Source organism: Oratosquilla oratoria, chromosome 44 (genome assembly GCF_046742065.1).
Source record: "Oratosquilla oratoria isolate Oo_2021 chromosome 44, ASM4674206v1, whole genome shotgun sequence".
Lineage (NCBI taxonomy): Eukaryota > Metazoa > Arthropoda > Malacostraca > Stomatopoda > Squillidae > Oratosquilla > Oratosquilla oratoria.
The window spans coordinates 29,090,324-29,110,867 of record NC_134820.1 but is presented as its reverse complement, the minus strand read 5'-3'; the positions used below and the strand labels follow the sequence as shown (position 1 = coordinate 29,110,867).

The 20,544-nt window shown below is 40.2% G+C and overlaps 1 protein-coding gene across 1 annotated transcript in view; it reads right to left on the bottom strand.

Moving 5' to 3' along the window:
• LOC143022165 (hemolymph clottable protein-like) overlaps positions 1-20,544 on the bottom strand; it is a 43,633-nt gene that overhangs the window by 19,780 nt on the left and 3,309 nt on the right. The window contains exons 4-21 of the mRNA XM_076180255.1: positions 20,231-20,359; positions 19,558-19,751; positions 18,187-18,472; positions 16,414-16,614; positions 15,982-16,080; positions 15,772-15,852; positions 15,363-15,556; positions 13,805-13,970; positions 13,298-13,474; positions 12,192-12,380; positions 9,433-9,650; positions 7,688-7,787; positions 7,372-7,482; positions 4,966-5,085; positions 4,053-4,301; positions 3,396-3,484; positions 2,845-3,019; positions 733-852 (exon numbers count right to left, since the gene is read on the bottom strand). Of these exons, the coding sequence (XP_076036370.1) occupies positions 733-852; positions 2,845-3,019; positions 3,396-3,484; positions 4,053-4,301; positions 4,966-5,085; positions 7,372-7,482; positions 7,688-7,787; positions 9,433-9,650; positions 12,192-12,380; positions 13,298-13,474; positions 13,805-13,970; positions 15,363-15,556; positions 15,772-15,852; positions 15,982-16,080; positions 16,414-16,614; positions 18,187-18,472; positions 19,558-19,751; positions 20,231-20,359 (2,898 nt within the window). The remainder of the gene's footprint in view (positions 1-732; positions 853-2,844; positions 3,020-3,395; positions 3,485-4,052; positions 4,302-4,965; positions 5,086-7,371; positions 7,483-7,687; positions 7,788-9,432; positions 9,651-12,191; positions 12,381-13,297; positions 13,475-13,804; positions 13,971-15,362; positions 15,557-15,771; positions 15,853-15,981; positions 16,081-16,413; positions 16,615-18,186; positions 18,473-19,557; positions 19,752-20,230; positions 20,360-20,544) is intronic.

Sequence of the window (20,544 nt, the reverse complement as noted above, 5' to 3'; positions counted from 1 at the left end):
GAATGGTTCCCAGTGAACAGATTAACTTCTTTTCAACCACAATTCACTTTTAATTCCATGCCATCACAGTCGAGACTGACAAGGGGCTCGAAGGAAGCATATATTGGAAATTGAAATGTGGTCGAGCTGAGTTTGAGTCCTTGGCTCAACCACATTTCAATTTCCAAAATATGCTTCATTTGAGCTCATCATTCTTGACTGCGATAGTATGGAATTAAAAATAAATATATATATTTAGTTCTTCACAGTACCACTCCATCTAGTTCGTAGTTATCCACATTATCTTTCTTTTGCAATTTTTTTTAAATGCTATACAAACTGGGTTTTCCTTGGTTTCCCTCTTGATGATAGTTATCCACCTAACCTCACCCAGTCTCGTCATATTGCCAATAGCTATTAGTTGCCACTTGAAATATTCACTCATTTCTCATGCTATATCTATTAAGATTTTTTATCACAATTTGAACCACACACAGTTACACAAGGATACCCAAAACTCACTTGATTCTGGAGATTATGATTATACATTAGACAACAGCATGAGTCTTCAAACATGAATTGTTTCTCCTCTAGCCCTCAGGTTGGGAGTAAATGCTAATCTTGTTTACTTTATCTGCATACCTTAATTATAACCAGACATAAAAGAGGTACAAATATGGAAATGTGTCCTCTGGGATGAACCCCACCCTCCATCAGCCTTTTCACATCATTTGGTTAGAGGGGAAGACTTACTTGGAAGGGCTTCTGGTGTTGCTTGATAATTCTGTAGTCTTCCTCTGCAGAGAGTGGCTTGTAAGGCACAAGGGAGGCTCTCACTGTGAAAGGGTAGTTGTAGCGTTTCATCAAGGACACCTGACCAGTTAAAAAAAATAGTGCTTTAGTTCATGGGAGATTTTAACAGAAATTATTAAGAAAATAAAGAGGGCAGTAACCAGACTGGTCCCCTGGTAGATAAACCAAATGAGGAAAGACTAAAAGCATTATAGTACTCAGGTCACTAAAGGGAATAGATTATTTTGACAGAAGAGATCTCATTAAGGATAGAAGAGCTTTAAGAGGTCATGAGAACAAATTAAGGGACACTACATGTTTAAAGGATATGAAGAAATAAAGTTTTCCCTATAGGTGCATAAGTACTTGGAAACCAAGGATATACATAAATTTGAGGCTAGGTATGATAAACAGACTACAAGATGGGACCCAAAGAGTGTTGTTCGTTTACTGTGCACTACAATCAGGTAAATACACCCAACAACAACCAGATTAAAATATATAAAGGCACTTGTGAGTGTTCTTCTCATTCTACTTGGTTATACTATAATTCCCATTTAATTTATTTTCCATCTTTACCTTATCCTTTGAATTTTTTCCGATTTATATTTAGTTTATGTACTTTATTCAGGTATCTTTTTGATGCCTTGATCATCAATCATTGTTCCAATTTTTCTCTCATTTGTTCAAGTTCTTTTATTACTTGTTTCATGCCATATGACTTTTTGTTAGTTCTATAAAGTTTTCCATTCCAAATTTCATATACCTACATACCAAAGGGCCTTATCCCCTAAATTAGGGAGATGTAAGTCAATGTATGAATTATTTGGAAAAGACTTATGACAGGGTAGACAGGAAAGCACTGTGAGAGGTATTGCAGATATATGGGATTGGGGTAAAGCTGTTATGGGCAGTCAAGAGTTTTTATAAGAGTAGTAGAGTATGTGTTAGAAATGGAAATGGAGAGAATGAGTGATTCAAAGTAAAGGTGGGGCTACATCAGGGTTGCGTCATGTTGCCATGGCTGTTCAGTGTGTACATGGATGGGGTGGTGCAGGAGGTAAAGGCGAAGGTAACAGGCAGGTGACTGGAAATGGTTAAAGAAAATGGAGGGAAGTAGGAGGTGAGCCAGTTGTTGTTTGTGGATGACACTGCACTGGTGGCACGGATAGAAGGAGACTTAAGGCAATTCGTGACGGAGCTTGGGAAGGTATGCGATAGAAGAAAGTTGAAGGTAAATGTGGGTAGAATTAAGGTGCTGAGATGTACAAGGTGAGAGGATGGCAGTGAGTTGAAAATAAGCCTTAAAGGAGAGAGGCTGGGAGAAATGGATAATTTTAGGTACTTGGGGTTGTATGTGGCAGGAAAGGGAGGGGTGGAGGTAAATTGTAGAAGCAAGTAACTGTCTTGGGGGATTAAAAAGTATCATGAGAAAGTGTGTATTTATCTAGTAGTATTTATCTAGTTATATTATACAGGAAGGGGAGCTATGCTTGTAGTGACCGTTTTTGTATCTCTCAGTTTGTTCTTAAATTTTTGTATGGTTTTTGTACACACTATTGTTTCATCCAATTTGTTCCAGATATCCACCACTCTGTGTGGAAAACTATTTTTTTCAGTCTCTTCTATAACTATCCTTTTTGAGTTTCTTTTCATGTCCTCTTGTTTTTCTTTTATCCCACTTTAATAAGTCTTCTCTCTCAAAGACTTCCATGCCTTTCATGATTCTGTAAATGGCCAACAGATCTCCTCTTTCTCTTCTTTGTTCCAGGGTCGGTAGTGCCAGTTTAGACAATCTTTGTTTGTAAGTCAGTTTTGAAAGTGTTGGTGGCATCTTTGTCAGTGCTCTTTGGATTCTTTCTAATTTCTTTATATTCTTTTTTGTGCTGAGTGTCCATAGTGTCACAGTGTACTCCAATCTTGGTCTTATCAGTGTGCATGTGAGGTATGTATGTTTAAGAATAATCTTGGTCTTATCAGTGTGCATGTGAGGTATGTATGTTTAAGAATATTCTACCTGATATTATTATTATTCCACAGAAAGGATGAGACTCTTTGCTTGCAGTAGCTTACCTTTTTCTGCTCCACAATTGTCACAGAGAAAGTTCCCTTCCTATTTGTTGTATCAACAGAGGCCTTTACTGCCAAGGGCAGCATTATGTCTTGCATCAGCTCAATTCCTGAAGTGATGGCTCTACCGTTCCAAGGTGTCGCTACTTGTGTCTTCGTCTGCACTTCAAGGCTCATGCTGAGAAGAAAAAGCACATTTACTCAGAACAAGGAAAAAAACACTGGAAATAAGCTGAGGTACAGTCTTATCAAAAGCACAAATAACCAATAGTTATGCAGGGCCCAATGAGTATTATTCTTTTTCTGTACATAGTACATTCATACACAGCTGGGCTTTTGGGCAAGAACACAGATCACTATACACAGAACATCTTTATACAATATAAATTATGCAAATTTGTACTAAAAGAATCTGTAACAACATAAAGTATAGTATACATGATTAGTCAAAGGTGATAAGGTACCTTCTATCCCAAAAATTAACAAAAGTGGAGTTTGTTATAGTTGACAATGTTGTAAAAAAAAAAAAAAAAAAGAATGGTTGAAATACATACAAGGCATTCATTTTGATTTGTGCCTCAGCATGGTCCTCCACTTGCAAATTCAAATGACCATTACTGTGCAGTATAATAGGAGTTGAAACCTGTATTGAACAAAGAGAATAGTTCATGAACATAACTGAAACTAGGGTCTCTGTAGATTTTGTAAATTTCTGAAATGATGCCAACATACAGCAAGGGAAACTATTTCTACACAGTAGTGGAATTGACGGGTCTGATTTACTTAGCCAATGTTTATCAAAGATGAAATATTAAATTAGCCGATGAAATAAAAATCCCAACAGAATTTGCATATTATGGAAGAAAAAAATAGAATTGATTAAAGACTGTAATCTAATGGAACACAAAAGTATGCCATGTCTGCAGACAAAAGTAAGGAAATTGTTTAGTGATGTACTTCCCACCTTTGTCTAGATAAGCACAAACACTGCTTGTTTGTCTGGAGACAGAGATGGTGTTTCTATCACCAAACAAATTTCTTGATTGTTTCAGCAGACACTATGTTCATGTGGATAGGGCTCACACATTAATAACTCTTCATCAACATTAATGATGAAAATCTCCACCAGAGGAATTGTTACTGGACCAGGTGGTCCTATACCAGATTGTAAGTCTTTCACTGAGCTCCATTGCTCTTCAAGATGAACTTACTGAGCCAATGAAAGGCAAGCCAACATCAGTGGGGAAGGAAACAGAGAGTTGAACAGGGCAGATAAACTTGGACAGCTTCCAGGATGATGGAATATCTTGAAGGGTTAGTTTTGATAACATTTCAGAATCCCTGGTGAACATTCGTTGTAGGTTGAAGATCTTTGCCTTCAACAGGAAGAGCATTGCTGCTCTCTTTTCAAGATGTTCAGAGTTCTCAAAGTGGGTATACTCATCCATACGAAGTGACATCTGTGTGATGGAAATTTCGGGATAAGATTTTCGAAGAATAATTCTAATGAGTAAAATAACCTACTGATCATGGTTGATTTTCATATAGAGAGAAAATTGGATTTAGTCCAGAGATGTGTCAGAAATCTCAAGTGAAGTGAAATGTTGACTGCATGCTTTCTTTATATACATATTAGAAAACACATTCTGGAGTTCCCGACCAGTTTATTTGAAACAAAGTATATAATCAATATATGACTTATTATTTATGGATGTGAAGCACAAAAACTGACAAAAACAATGACAACTAAGCCAAGGAGTGCATAAAGAGCAATGGAGAAATAATTGTTATGCATATAGACAGAAATAGGGCAGCCTTTGTAAGAGAGCAGACTGGAGTGAAATATAGGGACAATAAAGTTTTCCACACAGAGTGGAACAAACTGGATAAAACAATAGTGTGTGCAAAAACCATACACGAATTTAAAAGCAAACTAGACACTGCGAGATACAAAGACAGGACACCACAAGCATACCTCCCCTTCCCGTAAAATACAACTAGGTAAATAAAAACATACAAACTCACACCAAAAAATAGAAGGGAGCAATATTGGACCACATTATAGAATACTTAACAAGTGACTTGGACTTGAGACCTTTACTGGGAGTAGTATACATCATTTACCAGAGTCTGAGCATATATATTCTTGGGAAGACGGGCATATCTGTCCTTTGTCACTAAGATGTCCTCTTTCTCTTTGCCGAAGAGTGTCTTCCACATATCTTTATCAACAGAGGCCAGGATCTGTAGACAGAGAATGAAGGGATCAGAGGGACAACTACAAATTCTGTTTCCTTTGATGGTTTGTCTCAGGTCACGTGTAATGGTGTCAAAATAATGTTGCATGAAGATATTTCCATGATATTACTCCTCTCCAAGAAGAAAATGACATTCTGAAATGCCAGTTAATATTATTTCACCCTGACTTAAGATCCAATGTCACCACAAGTTTTATTATCACCCTTCAGGAGTATAAATACATACCTGCACAAAGCCGAAGCCACGGGTGGGGCTATGGGGGGGGCTTAGCCACCCAAAAAATCCAATTAGCCACCCCCAAATTGATTTTTACTCAAAAGTATTATAAATACACTACACCGGAAAACTTATAAAAATAAGCTAAGTTTATGGTGAATTTGTGATACATGATGTATATACATAAAATATAAAATTATAGCTATCATTACAGGCATATCAAATATATATCATATATATATATATACAGTATATGTGTGTTTGGGACAGTACAGTGGTAGACAGCCCGTAGAACATGATTAGCCCCCCCAAATTTTAATTCCAGGTGGGTTACATTTTGGTAGCCTCCTGGACTTGATGTGCAGTCTGAGTGTCTGTGATCAGTCCCAAAGAAATCACCACTCCAATAAAATATGTAGTTCTGTAGGATCTCCCAACAATTACTATCAAGTCTGTGGCCCGTCTTCTTGGCCATTTCTCTGGCATTACTATACCATGTCCATCGGTGCGGCTCTCGTCTCTGGAACCTAAAGCTAATAATCTTCAGCCTTCTGGACTTTGCAAAGTTCAGAAGGAGAGAAATGTTAATGTTCTTGGTTCCAGAACCAAACCAATACATACTTCATACCCAATTCTGCCAGTGCCAGATGCCGCATTGAAATCGCCGGAAACAATAAATGTGTCTCGTGGTGGGCACCGGTCAACTATAAATCAAAGCTTGGTATAGAACATCTTTTCAAGTTCATATGCCTTTATAAGAGCACACTTTGCAATCAGAGAGGTAAAGTCCAAGGTGTGCTTCAGGTTCACCAACATCACACGCTTATCAACCAGAGTGTCACCTTTATAATGGCGTGCAGTAGTCGAATAGATATGCCTACTCTTACTTCCGCGAAGTGCGTCCCATTGGTGCGACCCGATGAGAAGTAAGTGTAGCCCTCACCACTGATCTCGCCACTCCTGGACTATGGACTACCTAGGACAGACCACCCACTTGCACAGGATCGGTAGTTGTAGGAGGGGAAAAGAGATGTCTGTATGAAAATGAAAAGATAGTTGTGTATAAAAGAGGGGTGCTGCCACCGGGCAATAAGGGATGTTCATTCCGTGGTGTTGTGGCTTTGGAGGGGTGGGCAGGAGACTTGGGGTCGGAGGCTGGGATGTGTAACCTGAAAGAGCCACTATATCCAGCCTCAGCTTCCTGAACTCCTCTGATAAAAAATAAGTAAATAAATAAAAAGTAGTCGACTGTCTTGGGAGAAAGAATGCTCCTGACGTCCACACAGATAGCCGCCGGAGGTTCATTCTGAGCCTGGCCAAACGATTTTATGCCTCATTTACAACACCTTGGCAACCTGCACAACAGTCTTAGTGATTTTGACTAGTGCAGGTTGCAAGCCCGCCTCCACCGTGGGTGTCAAATATGGTTGCCACGTACGTATGTCAACGATTCGCCCTCCCCGCCCCCACCCACCACCGAGCCCAGCGATAGGAGGAATATTGGTTATACATATTAACCCAATAGTCCCAAGGGTTATGGGAAAGCATACAAACCCACCACCTTGACACTAGGGGAGACAGCTGCGGATCATGCGGTGTCGGCCCAGGTGGTAGTAGCTTGACTCAGGGCATGCCTAACCCATAAATTCAAGTCAGCAGCCCAGTCTGTTAGCCTCCCCGATGCAAGAGAGGCCACCTGTCCTGGCCTGAACAGAGCACCATAAAGTCGTGTTCTTGGTCCCACAAGGATACTTCAGGGCGTGCCTAACCCAGAAATTCAAGTCAGCAGCCCAGTCTAGCCTCTCCGATCCAAGAAAAGGCCACCCGTCCTGGTCTGAACAGAGTACCATAAAGTCGTGTTCTTGGTGCCACAGGGATACTTCAATACAACCACAGCACTGGAACATCAGCCTCCAGGATCCCTGTATCCAACCCTTGCACTGTTGCCACTCACGGCAATCACTTGGTTTAGTGACCCATGGAGGAGGGAAAATAATGACAGTGAACATATAATAATGTAACAATTTCTAATCTGTATAAGAGAAAAAAACTTACTTCAAAGAGGATGTTCACGAACGTTCCATGCTGAGCCATAGCAAGCTTGTACAGGTAAAAAGGACTCTTGTCCATCACGAAGAACGTATCTTTATTTTCAAACCAGCTAATCTGGGAAAAGGGTTTATGTTATATATATATATATACATATACATATTTTTAATTCATTGTATTTACCATTTTATTGCGTTTATTTATATCTTTCCATCCTACCCCCCACCTTTGAACCGAAAAGTGAAAAATGAAAGTAAAAATCCATGTGGATAACGTGAGTACACGGCAAGAACGACATTATGTTTTAGGAAGTTGGACTCACCTTGGTGTCTTTATCGAGGCTGTGGTCAAAAATGCCTACATTCGGCAAACTAGTGACTGGGGAACGCGCCATGGAGAGGACATGTGAAGCATACTGGCGCCTGAAGGTATAAAAATAAAACGTCATAGAGGAAAACAGAGAAGCTTCGTGCATCGAAAAGTGGCCGTTATGGCGGAGCACGGGGATTCCCCCTGTGTTGCCACATATAATTATTTTATTTTATTTTATAATTTTATAATGTTACTACATATAATTATATCGTAATTTTTTGTCACACACCACCACTGAGGTAAAAATCAAAGCAATGTTTTCTATACAAAGGTTTTGTTTCCTCGAGTCGTAGACATGGCATATGAGCGGGAGAGAGCGACGATGCCACTCCATCTCTTCTCTGGTCACGCCCTCACACTGCATTCAGAAAGCATTGCATCCACACGCACATTCTCGCCATGGATAAATACATTATATATAGTGAGAGAGAGAGAGAGCGGGTGGGTGGGCGAGCCGTGCGGGCCGTGTTATCTGTGGAGATGTGGCAACACCGGGGAATTCCCTAACCCCGCCTTAGCGGTCACTTCTCGTTGCGTCTACTATAGGAGTAGAGCTGTTAAAGTCTAGAATTAGCATGGTCCACTGAAGTAAGCAAAGTTGCTATTGTGCTGCATTTTCGTTTATGTGAACTAGAATACCGTGGGAGGCATTTTTATCTGCAAGTTCCCAGTTCACCCTTGTGTGACTTAAAATTTTATATATTTTTTTCTTGTTTATTTTACTTATTTGTTTAAAAAAAAGTATAACTTTTAAAATGAAGTTTTCAGGGCAAAAGAAAATAGGTAGATATTTGTCCAATGTATAAAATTATTATAACATATTTGTACAGTTTTTTATTGAAATACCATGGTCAGTGTTTGACAGAGAAGGTAGTGGAAGAAGACGAGTTGAGAGATATAATAGGGTGGAAAATAATATGTTATTGAAAGACAATAATTAAGATGTGCAATCCCATAACTTTCGCACTCATTATCTATGATAAGGATTTGTCTGGGATTTCAGTGAATGATGACCATGCGTATGGGCACTTAAGGATGCCATTTCGTACATACTGTAAGCGGCGTCAGTACCGTCACTCGGTACCACAAAGCCGAGACGTGCTTACCTCTCCTGAGTGTTATGGTATAGCTTATCGAGTTATCGGTTAACGGGGCTTTAACGGTAGCAGAATTTTTGCCGGTAAGCTACCGTTAAGGTTGTTACCGATAAAACCGGCAACTTTACCGGTAGCTGCCCACCACTAGTAAGCGCGTTTCGTCTCCACACCCTTTCGATGCACGTAATAACCACTTTTACTCTACACCTTTTCTTCAGTTCCCGACGCGTACATCCCCCCGACACAGTTTAGATAGGAGGAAATAAAGTTATTATGTTTGATTAACATACTGTGAAATTCGTGATGATATACGAAACCAGGAGTACTTTGATATATTTACTTAGTTGTTGTTGTTTTTTTTTTACACCAAATGTTGATTTTTTCTTTTTTTTTTTTCTCTCTCAACCTAGATTCCATGGACCCCATGATTGAGCACATACCGCAAATTAACGGTAGTGGATGACCTACGATCCTATAAGGATGTGGATTCGTTCCCAGACAGCTAAACGACAAGACAATAAAAATGGGATACACGAGAAACTAGGTTGAGAGATTCTGCATGATGAAAACCAACTTGATAAAGGGGATCGCCACTTACTGAGTGTTGTAATACGGATGTGTCGTTTCGGCTGTGGATTTGATGATTTCGCTCACGAAAGCCTGTACCCACGGGGATGGGTCTCTCCATGAGGCAATTGCCATTCGATGCCACCAGTCTGGGCCAGGGCTCCAGGTCTTCAGGGTTTGGACAGCCGCTAAGCGAATGTCGAGAAACTGTTCTTTATCCTCGAACAAGGACATCAAGAGGTTGAAGACCTGGAAAGAAAGAAGAAGAAAAAAGAAAAAAAAAGATGAGGGGTCCAGGAAGCATAGTTGCAGCCAAAGCTGTCACCTTTGCCTTATGTGCATAGACTGATTGGGCGAATATCAGTCACTATGGGGAATAGCTTCCGATTACGTCAACAGTGTAGGGAATGAGAGAGACTTGAGAGCCGGTGTCGATGAGGAATTCATATATCTTCCAACCTATTGAGACACTTATAACGAGTGGCAGTCCTTCTACAGACTGCCCATCGAGTTTCCCGACGTGTTAAGCTGTGGGCCTGGTGATGGAGGACGTGAGTTAGGGCGTGAGCTGGACAAAACGTTATTACTAGTGGAAGACAATATACACCACGTTTTGCAAGTTCTAGCACTGTTGCCGTAGAAGAGGTGGTAAGGGCACACTCGTTGGCTTTGACCATTGTAAAATGGAGATCCGAGTGAAGAGGTAGTATACGCGGAACCACGTGTTGTGGGGTTACCACTACGAAACTCTGGCACACTATCACTCTGCGGAGCCCTTGGCACAGGCTTGTTCACTGATGACGATGTGTATTTGTATTTACCTTCTTGCATTTTACGGGACGAGAGCTATGCTCGTAGTAACCCGTTTTCGTATCGCTCCACATCCAGTTTATTCTTAAAATCGTGTATAGTTTTGGCATTCACTATTACTCCGTTCAGTTTGTTCCAGATATCAATCATTCTATGTGGGAAGCTATTCTTTTTCAGGTCTCTTCTGTAGCTGTCTTTCTTTAGTTTCTTTTCGTGTCCTCTTGTTTCTCTTTTGTCCCACTTTTATTAGTCGTCTCTGTCGAGAATTTCCAACTCTTTCATAATTCTGAAAATGCCCAACAAATCGCCTCTTTCTCTCCTCTGTTCCAGTGAAGACAGATGTAATTTTTCCAATCTTTGTTCGTGTGTTAGGTTGGTCAGTGTAGGCGCCATCTTTGTCGCTGTTCTTTGTATTCTTTTTAACTTTCTTATGTTATTCTTTGTGCTAGGTGCCCATAGTGTTGCAGCATATTCTAGTTTAGGTCTTATCAATGTAACAACTATCTTTTTAACCATCTCATCTATGTAGTCGAAAGCCACTTTCATTGACCTCAATGAATTATAAGTATCTCCAAATAATTTATCACTTGAGATGATTACTCCCAGGTCCCTTTCTGAATCGACTTTTTTTACTTCTTTGTTTCCAATTTTATATTGTCCCGGTACTCTATTTTTACTTTTTCCCAATTCCATTATGCTACACTTTTTAATGTTGAAGTTCATCTCACTTTTCCAACTCCATTCCCATATTTTGTCTAGGTCTTCTTGTAGCTATATGTAATATTCTTCTGTTCTTACTCTCTTGAGTAATTTGGCATCGTCAGCAAAGAAGTTCATATAACAGTATACTCCCTCATCCATATCATTTATATATATGGCAAACATTAAAGGAGCCAGTACAGAGCCTTGTGGGACGCCACTTTTCACATCTTCCCAGTTCGAATTTTTGTCTCTAAGTACCACTCTCATTTTTCTCCCAATTAAGAAATCCTTCATCCATTCCAGCAGTTTACCTTGTATTCCTCCTATGATTTAAATTTTTCATATCAATTTTTTATGTAGTACTTTGTCGAATGCCTTCTCTTTCTTGTATTACCTCAATTAATCTCGAATGTGTGTGTGTGCATGTATGTATGTATATATGTATGTATGTATCGATAGACAGCCTGCGAAAGAACATAAAATTTAGAATAAAGGTTTACCATTAGTATCGTCAATTACTATAATCCAGTCTCTCCCTTTCTCGCTACTACTGATGAGAACCACAAAAAGTTATCCCTGGGTATAGTAACCTACACCAATGACCGGCATGAGCAAAGTTATAACAGTTGGATTGAATTGCTCCACCAATGGGACTCGAACCCTTGGCTGTGGGACTATATTCCACAAGGCAAGGATGCTACCATCATGCCACACAGGATGTTTAAAAGAAACAGTTGACATCCGTCCTTTTAGAAAGTCCTGTGTGGTACGATGGTAGTGCCCTTGCCTTGTGATAGTCAGTCCATATCCGTCCTTTTTGAAAGTCCTGTGTGGTACGATGGTAGTGCCCTTGCCTTGTGATAGTCAGTCGTACAGCTAAAGGTTAGATTCTCAGTGGGGGAGCTATTTTATGACTAGTATTTTTCCTGCAATAAACATCGCTTATATATTTGGGGACAACGTCACGCCGAAGAGAAAAGATGGCATTAAAAAGGTGGCAAAGGAAGGGAAATAGAAGTTAAAAGTAATCAGAGACCATAGAAGAAGAACGCGTGACTCTGGTCCGTAGGAATATCATCAAAGCTTCTTAAATATTGAGTGCATGAGACTGATGCACTCAACAACCCCATACCGGAGTTATGACTTTTTTTTTATGGGTATGCCTTAATGACGTCTCGGAATCTTGTTAGATTATCGTGATCTTATGGCTGGCATAGCAACGCGCTCCATATTTTATGGAACCCTGTTGTTTTGATCAAATTTAGAAAGAAATCTCACCTCTGTGGCTTCGTGTGCTGGAATGGAGTGGTAGTAGAGCATGTAAATGGCAGAGGTTCTAATGAGACGAGTGTTTTCATCTTTTTTGTCGCCAAGGATGATCGACTTGAGGAATTCAAATTTCTCTGAAGAGTAAAGGGATGCAAGAGCATGGATGTAGACATGCTTGCGATCGTCATCTTTTTCATTCTGGGTTCAGCATTGGGAGAACAAGATCTAATTAGTAGTGCTTCATATTTAGAAAAAAAAAAAAAAAATCCCAGCCCTGTACGATATTCATTGCTCTCTCATAATCCTCATTTCTGGGTATACATTTGAGGCTGTCGAAATTTTCATGTATACGTGCGTAAGACAGAATGAGTGGAAGGGTGGTGAGGTAAATGCCAAAGCCGTTAGTTTTTAATACTGACGTTTCGTCCTAGACGGACTTCTTCAAAGTGTATGAAAACGCCAACGGTTTTTTTGCGTTTACCTCACCACCCTTCCACTCATTTTCATGTATATATGAAATTTGTAGAAATACAAAAAGATCATCACTGAATCACTCAATAAGGAATGTATCAAACGTAAAGGTGAAAGAAGAAAAAGGCCTAGACCTATTGGTATATTAAATAGGTTGACATAAAAAGGATATATTAAGACTATTGATAAGACATACAAGTTATTGACGAATATGAGTGATATTTTACTACATGGAGGAAGATATTATGAACAATATATTATGAAAGATCTGATCCGCCCACACTGGAGTATGCAACAGTGGTATGATCCTTACATTAAAAGACATGAAAGTGAGATCACCAAAAAAGAGCCTCAGTCCAGTGCACAGGTTGTGCAAAGAGAGATGTGTAGTCTACAGTGACTAGCTGATCTCATTCGAAGAGATAATAAAGAGATAATGTGATTGGCATGTTCAGAACTATGAAAGGAGTGAGATAAATCGAGACGGAAGATCTTTCATAATGGGATGGGTTTGCAGTGAGAAGAAATATTTAGAAATGTTAGAGACTAAAGGCAGGGTGTTGGAAAAATATAAAGAAATTGTTCTGTGCATATGCATCGAGGAAATTGCCCAGTCATGGAGTAGATGAATAATTAATAGATACCTGAAACTGCTCTTTTACGAACGACATGATCTGGTTGGAGATGCGATACGCTAGGCAACCTTTTAGGCTGAGCATATGACAGTCAGCACCATACTTGCTCGTCGCTGATATCAAGCTGATGAGCAGGGTAGAGACCAAATCAAATTCTTGATTCACTTCGAGACCTTCTAGAACTTCCTGCAAGAGTTGGCATCATATTAAGTTTAAAAAATGTTGAGACTGTGTAGAACATCTAAACCGTTTTCTTGTGTGCCCCATACCCTATGTATTACTGTTTTTTGTAGTCTCTTGGGACCACTTGAAAACCTGATAAAAATGCTTGAAGTTTATTAATTGCTACTAGTTTTCATTTTTTGGACCCAATTGTGGCTCCCCACGGGGAGATCTATGGACCCCAGCTTGAGAACTACTAGTCATAGAACTTCCAGAGTTTCTTGATTATCATTACTATATCTTTAAGAGGCCTTTCCGTGGATTAGACTTTAGTACTTGTCAGTAGAAACTTACGAAAAGGAGAGGGAGTGATTGGTCCGGGTTCTGGAGGCTAATAGCAAAGACGGCGAAGACTTCCGCTGCCCTTTCACTCTGGAAAGCGTGGTTCCTGAACTGCTCCACAAGTAACATAACCGAAGCGTGTGTCCCGGCCCTGGCCATCACGTCAATCAGCATTTCCCTGTGGGTTTCAGTGCACAGTGTAAGAAGGCCTGATGATCTTGAAAAGGCTCCAAGTAGCGAAACCTTGCATCACGGACCTCGTTCTCAATGGTGTCTGCTCTTACAAAAGCTGTAAGTCGTGCCATCTTCAAATAACCCAAGATTGAAAGAGTACCAATGGGTTGAACTAGAGCATCAATCCCTCTACCAAAAATAAAAAGAAGAAAAATAAAAAAGGTTCACAGAGTTTTGACATGAGCCCAAGAATTGTTTTTATGGGATACAGTACAATATGTAACGGTGGTCTACATTCACTTCTGTTCTTTCTGTCTTCCTCTATACTCTCACACACACACATAAATAAGTGAATATATATATATATATATATATATATATATATATATATATATATATATATATATATATATATATGAGTGTGTGTGTATACATGTTACATGTAACAAACTGCTCAGACACTTGTGCAAAGAGACCGTATTTATCTATTTATTCATCTATTAACTTATTCGCCTATTTGTTTATTATTATTTTTCTTGTGGTGTCAGTGTTACAGATGTGCTGTGAACCCCCAGGCTGTTCCCTTACTCAATTCAGTTTAAGACCTTCGTCCCTTTTCCACAGTGGTGCATTGACAAATTTTGTCTTTGGTTACATGGTTCACCTTCGGTGAGGACATGGTAATTTTATTTATCTATTTATTTTATATTTATCTATTTATTTATTTATTCATTTATTTTGTTAATGTGGACGAAGTACCCTAGATCACTCATGAAATTAGAAGAATTCTTTTAACCTTTTAAAGAGATGTACAATTTTTCTAAGGGGTAGGGGGTGCACGGCCCAATTTGTAAATCCCATTTCTGTGTTGGATAGTTGTAGGACAACTTTAATCAAATCAGGATCCTACAGATATCAGAAATGTGTAGAATGCATGCTAAGCCACATTAAACCTTTAGTGACCAGAGGCACTGAAAAGACTATTGTACTCCCATATATGTGTAACTCAAACCAAAAACTATACTAAACCTCTTCAGTACTATAACATTAATTGTAACATTTTAATATTCTTGTACATATAGATTTTTAGGAAGGGTCTGAACGCGTCTAAGAAGCATAGTAATTTTACAAGGAAGGGTAATGAGAAATATGAAGATAAGTCTGTGAATAGTGGTGGAAAGAGAGTTGTCTGATAGGGTAGATCAAAGAGTTCTGAGGTGGTCTGGGCATATGGAAAGAATGAGTAAAGGAAGAGCAATGAATGAGGTAAAGAAGGAGGTTGAAAGATACGGCAATTACACGTCTTCATGCGAACGTATAGAACCAGACGCCTGAACGATTAACCACAAACAAAAATACAGATAAACACGTTGTGATTGCATAGGATTGGTCTCACCTGGCGAAGGGGCCATAATCCTGACTGGTATCGATGGTGTCGTAGATAGCTTTAAGTTCGTCATAATCGAGCGACATGATCAGTTGTGTCAGGACGGAAAAGCGTTTTGCAATGTCCCCTCGACTCTCAGGCACCTCACCAGCAAATGCATCCAGATCGTTGACCGCTTCCATCAGCAGAATGTGTACTTGATTCTGAGGATGAGAATTTCCGTTATAAATTACTGACGAGAGTTATATCAGAAACAACGTTAAAGAAGAAGGATGGAAGAACGTCAAGAAAAGCCAAAAGGGGATGAGGATGAAAAAGAGAGAGAGATTTCAATGCCAGATTAAACTGAAAGGAAATAACTTAGAAGAGGCAAACATGTTCAGAATACTGAAGAAGGCCATCACCCCATGATACTCACCACAACGTACTCGTGTTCCTTCGAAACATCTTGGGATGATCGGCCGGCGATGATGTTATTCGGCAAGAACCCAGCCTCCTTCTGGAAAGATGACATTCGGAAACAGTGTCTATTCACGAGACTGGATACAGAATAAAACAAAAATCAATAAACATGAATGTATATGGAAAATTGCTGGTGCAAGAGAGGAAGAGTGCCGTCGGTACTCACTTGTGAATCGATCTCATACATGAAGGAATCCACTGGACGGGTGGAGGCTGGTAGTTCCAGCGGCGTACCCTTGTAACGCACCATCTTCAACTCAAGTGTCTACGGAAGGAGTCAGAGGAAATTAAAACGAGTCATCCACCGCTCGTCTTTTGGTCGCATACCAACAACCCCTCCCCCAACCCCCACCCCCCCCCCCCAAAAAAAAAAAACGAAAAAAAACGAAAAAAGAACGAAAAAAACGAGAAAAAAAATCGAAGATCATGTGATAAATAATATTCCCGCTCAGCTACCCACCTGGTTGGTGATTATCTTGATCTCGGTCTCATAGCCAAGAGGCCATCTTTTGGTCGCATACCAACAACCCCTTCCCCAACCCAGGGAAAAAAAAATTGAAGATCCAGTGACGAATAACTTTCCCGCTCAGCCACCCACCTGGTTGGTGACCGTCCTGATCTTCTCGGTCTCGTAGCCAAGGGGGTTCAAGAGTATATTCCCCTCGATCTCGACCCTCTCGATGCGGAGGGCCTCGGAGGAACCTCGGAGGTAGAAGGAACCCGTAGAGGAACGGCTCAGGACAGTGCCACATTGCGAAGACCCCATCGAACAGAACATGTCACCTCCAGCTCCCAAAGTCTGTGGACACAAGCGAAAGTATATGTAAGGTAGTGTGTAGCGTTTAGCTTTGGGAATCTACTGCAGGACTGCCGGAGTGTCCCAAGGAGAATGAGGAAAGCCTCCAAGGCACATGTATACACTCACATTCTTATACTGGGGACTGAGAAGAACAAGCAACCCTAAGTCAAGACCGACGTTTCTCAACCTTTTTACCCTTGCGTAACCTTTGAAATGAATTCCATGTCTCAAGGAACCCCTGCAAAAAAAAAAAAAAAAAAAAGACATACACCATATATTTCTCATTTTATTTTCATCGTAATAATAGGTTAGATAGGATGATGTCTATATTATTTTATTACAATAACCAAGAATATGTCGTGCGTGTTTAATTACATTACGTATATGTAATTAAATAAAAAATCAAAAGTGTATTAGCTTATCTCACTTGTTCTCGCGGAACCCTTAGGGACCTTTTGCGGAACCTCAGGGTTCCGGGGAACCCTGAGGTTGAGAAACGCTGGTCTAGACACTGAATCTGGGGGGTTTGTTCAACCTCAGACTGTGTCCCAACGATTTGCTTGTTCTTTGTACCCCGAAAGTGTCTTAATATCCGAAAACGCTCGGTCTTTCGTTGTTTTATTCCGAGTGGATTTTATTTATTATTATTATTTTATTTTTTTTTTTTTTTTTTTTTGTGATGTGTCTTACACACGTGAAGAACACACGTGGTTGTATATCACATGAAAGCGTTGAAGTTTCCCAAATACTTCCATGTCTGATGACGTACACATTATCCCTATGGCTGCAGCCAGACGATTTAATTCAATTGGGCTAAAATCACACTCACGCGCGCGCGCACACACACACACACACACATCCCCTTGCTCAAGGAAGACAATAACGACGTTCCAATGCCAGTGAAGCATTCAAGTCTTGAACAGGATTCGAACTCTGGATTCTTTCGTGAGAAGTCAAGACACTAATGTTAAATCAGTAAATGTGTGTGTGAGTTTTTTGTCTTCATCATGGATCACGTGTTAGACTCGTGATCGACATTTACCACCTCCCCAGATGAGAGCTCAGATCATGCATGGCCTGATCTGCATGAGAATGTGTGTGTGTGTGTGTGTGTGTGTGTATGTTTTGTCTTCACCATGGATCACGTGTTAGACTCGTGATCGACATTTACTACCTTCCCAGATGAGAGCTCAGAGTTCATGCATGGACTGATCTGCATGAGAATGTGTGTTGGACTCGTGATCGACAGCTATTTCCCTTCCGGAAGAGAGCTCAGAGCTCGTATGACCGATCTATGGGTAATGCTATGACCTTACACACAAACACACCCAACTCCCCGCCCACGAGAGTCGGAGTAACGACCCGAAGCGCAGCGATACCGAAATAATTTCGGCCCTGGGCAGGATTCGAACCAGGTACTGCCGCACCTCCGTACTGGCATCCAGTACTCTATCAACCGCGCCACCGAGTCGTGACATGCGAGTACGCACATCTGAATATACTCCACGTAATTAATCACATCATAAAAAAATAATAAAAGCCTACCAGTAGTAACGGAACTGCCACACTCACCTGGAACCTGACCAGGTTCTGACATTTGTCGAAGTTTATTGTTCGCGTGAGGACGAAAACGTCGTCGCCAAGTTTAGGAGCCGTCAACCTTCCGCCTTTGGAGGCACCCTTAGATCCGCCGCCTTTCGAGCCACCCTTGGAGCCTTTCCCATGTCCCCCTTTGCTCTTGCTCTTCAAGGGTGACGTGTGTTGGCTCAGGTCACTCTGGACGTCCTCCTCGAGGATCTCCTCCATGTGGACGAAGTGTTCCTCCTTCAGGTAGTCGGGGAGTTTGGTCAGAACGTATCTGTGGAGTCAGATCTTAAGTGTTAGTTCATTCATGATTACAACTTTACAATATGCATACATACATGAACACATACATATATAAATATATACATAAATACATACAAACATACATAGATACACACAGAAATGAATACAAACATACATACATACATACATGTATACATGAATACATACAACTTACATAGATACATGCATGAATACATACAAACATACATACATATATACATACATACATACATACATACATACATACATACACACATACATAATGAATACATACAAACATACATACATGCATACAAACATAGATACATACATACATGCATACATATATACATACATACATACATACAAACAAACATGAATACAAACATATATACATACATGAATACATATACACATGTATGCACGTTCACAAGTGCACATACGCACATGCATACATACATACATGCATACATACATGCACGTTCATGTGTGCATACTCATTCATGTATACTGTACCACACCATACCCGGGACCGACCAATTGCGCAACAGCGCAAGATGCAAAGGATTTTTACGTTGGCTTGCTTCCTTCCCGTGCCTTCTGTCACAACAACCCTACGTCATCCCTAGATAGTCTGTGAATACTAAGTCAGCTCACTCTGACCCCACAATTCGTATCGACCGATGCAACTGTGCTCTAATGTCATCCAAGACAATGCGACAATGTTTAAGCTTTTACCAATGTCTAGCAGGGTGCTTCGATGTTTTTTTGTTTTTTTTTTCTTATCTTTCTTTAGTTTTCCTTTATTTATCTGTTTTTATTTATTGTTATTGTTGCTTATTATTATCTATTTATTTTCTTTTTTATGACCCAAATAATGCCATTAGAATTCAGTAGTATTCTGGATTGCTATCCGGATGTGGGATTTTTTTTTTTTTTCTTTTTTTTTTTTTTTTTTTAGGATGAAAATGGCTCTTCGAATAATTCCAATTATATTTCTTTTCCCGGTTAAGATGCGCGAAGCGATCACCAAACGTTATTCTGTGAGGACGAAGAGCCTTCTGTCCGCAACCAAAGCAGACAAACAAACGCCATTACCTGTGTTCGCAGATCCCTGCTAGGCTCTCCTCGTCCTGAAGGAGGAACGGAGTCTCGAAGACCTCGGTCTGAAGAAGTCCCTCGTGCTCGTTCTCGTGGGTCCGAAGAGGCTTGACGGTGAAGAGGGTGGCCACCGCCTTCCTGATGTTGGTGATCCAGAGAGGCTCGTCTTCAGGAACCGCCAGGGAGTGGTTCTGGTCAACAACGAACAAGATATATGGCAACCAAACATCTTCAGCTTACTACAATATAAGGTGAAACTGGTAGCAGTTTTATTTTACTTCAGAACAAGGCCAAGCTTGTATTTATCCTATTTGTTATCCTGTTCGCCACATTGATGGGAAATTTTGTTTAGAAGATCGGCAGGATGAAAAATCTTTGTGTCAAAGTCATTGCTGCCGGGTGAGGTTTCTTTCGCACAATACCATTTGTTCCACAGTTTATTGATATATGCCAGGATAATGATTAAGCCAGATCCATGTATGATTTGGAAAGATAAAATGAGACCTACATTTGCAGATACAAGGAAGTTATTGAGAGTGAATCTTGATCGGAGTAAGGTTGTGTAGAAGAGAAAATACTGAATAGGTGAGAAGCTGCCCGATTAGAAAAATGTTTAGATCTTAATAATAGAATCTAAGACTACGACTTCCGTGGCTCTTTTGAGACTTGCCTTCTTGATGAGGAAGGGCTCCTGGAAGACTTCCACGTGGTCCACGAGAGGCTCGTAGTTCAGGGGCAACGGCGCCCTCGAGTCACATTCGATCAAGCCGTTCATGTCCGCGACTTCAATGTTGGAGATCTTGAAAGGATATTTACATGCATTAGATCAGCATTTTTCAACCTTTTTTATCCTTGCGTAACCTTTAAAATAATTCCCATGTCTCAAGGAACTCCATCGTAATAATAGGTTAGATAGGATGATGTCTATATTACATTATTACAATAACCAAGAATATGTCGTGCGTGTTTAATTATATTACGTAT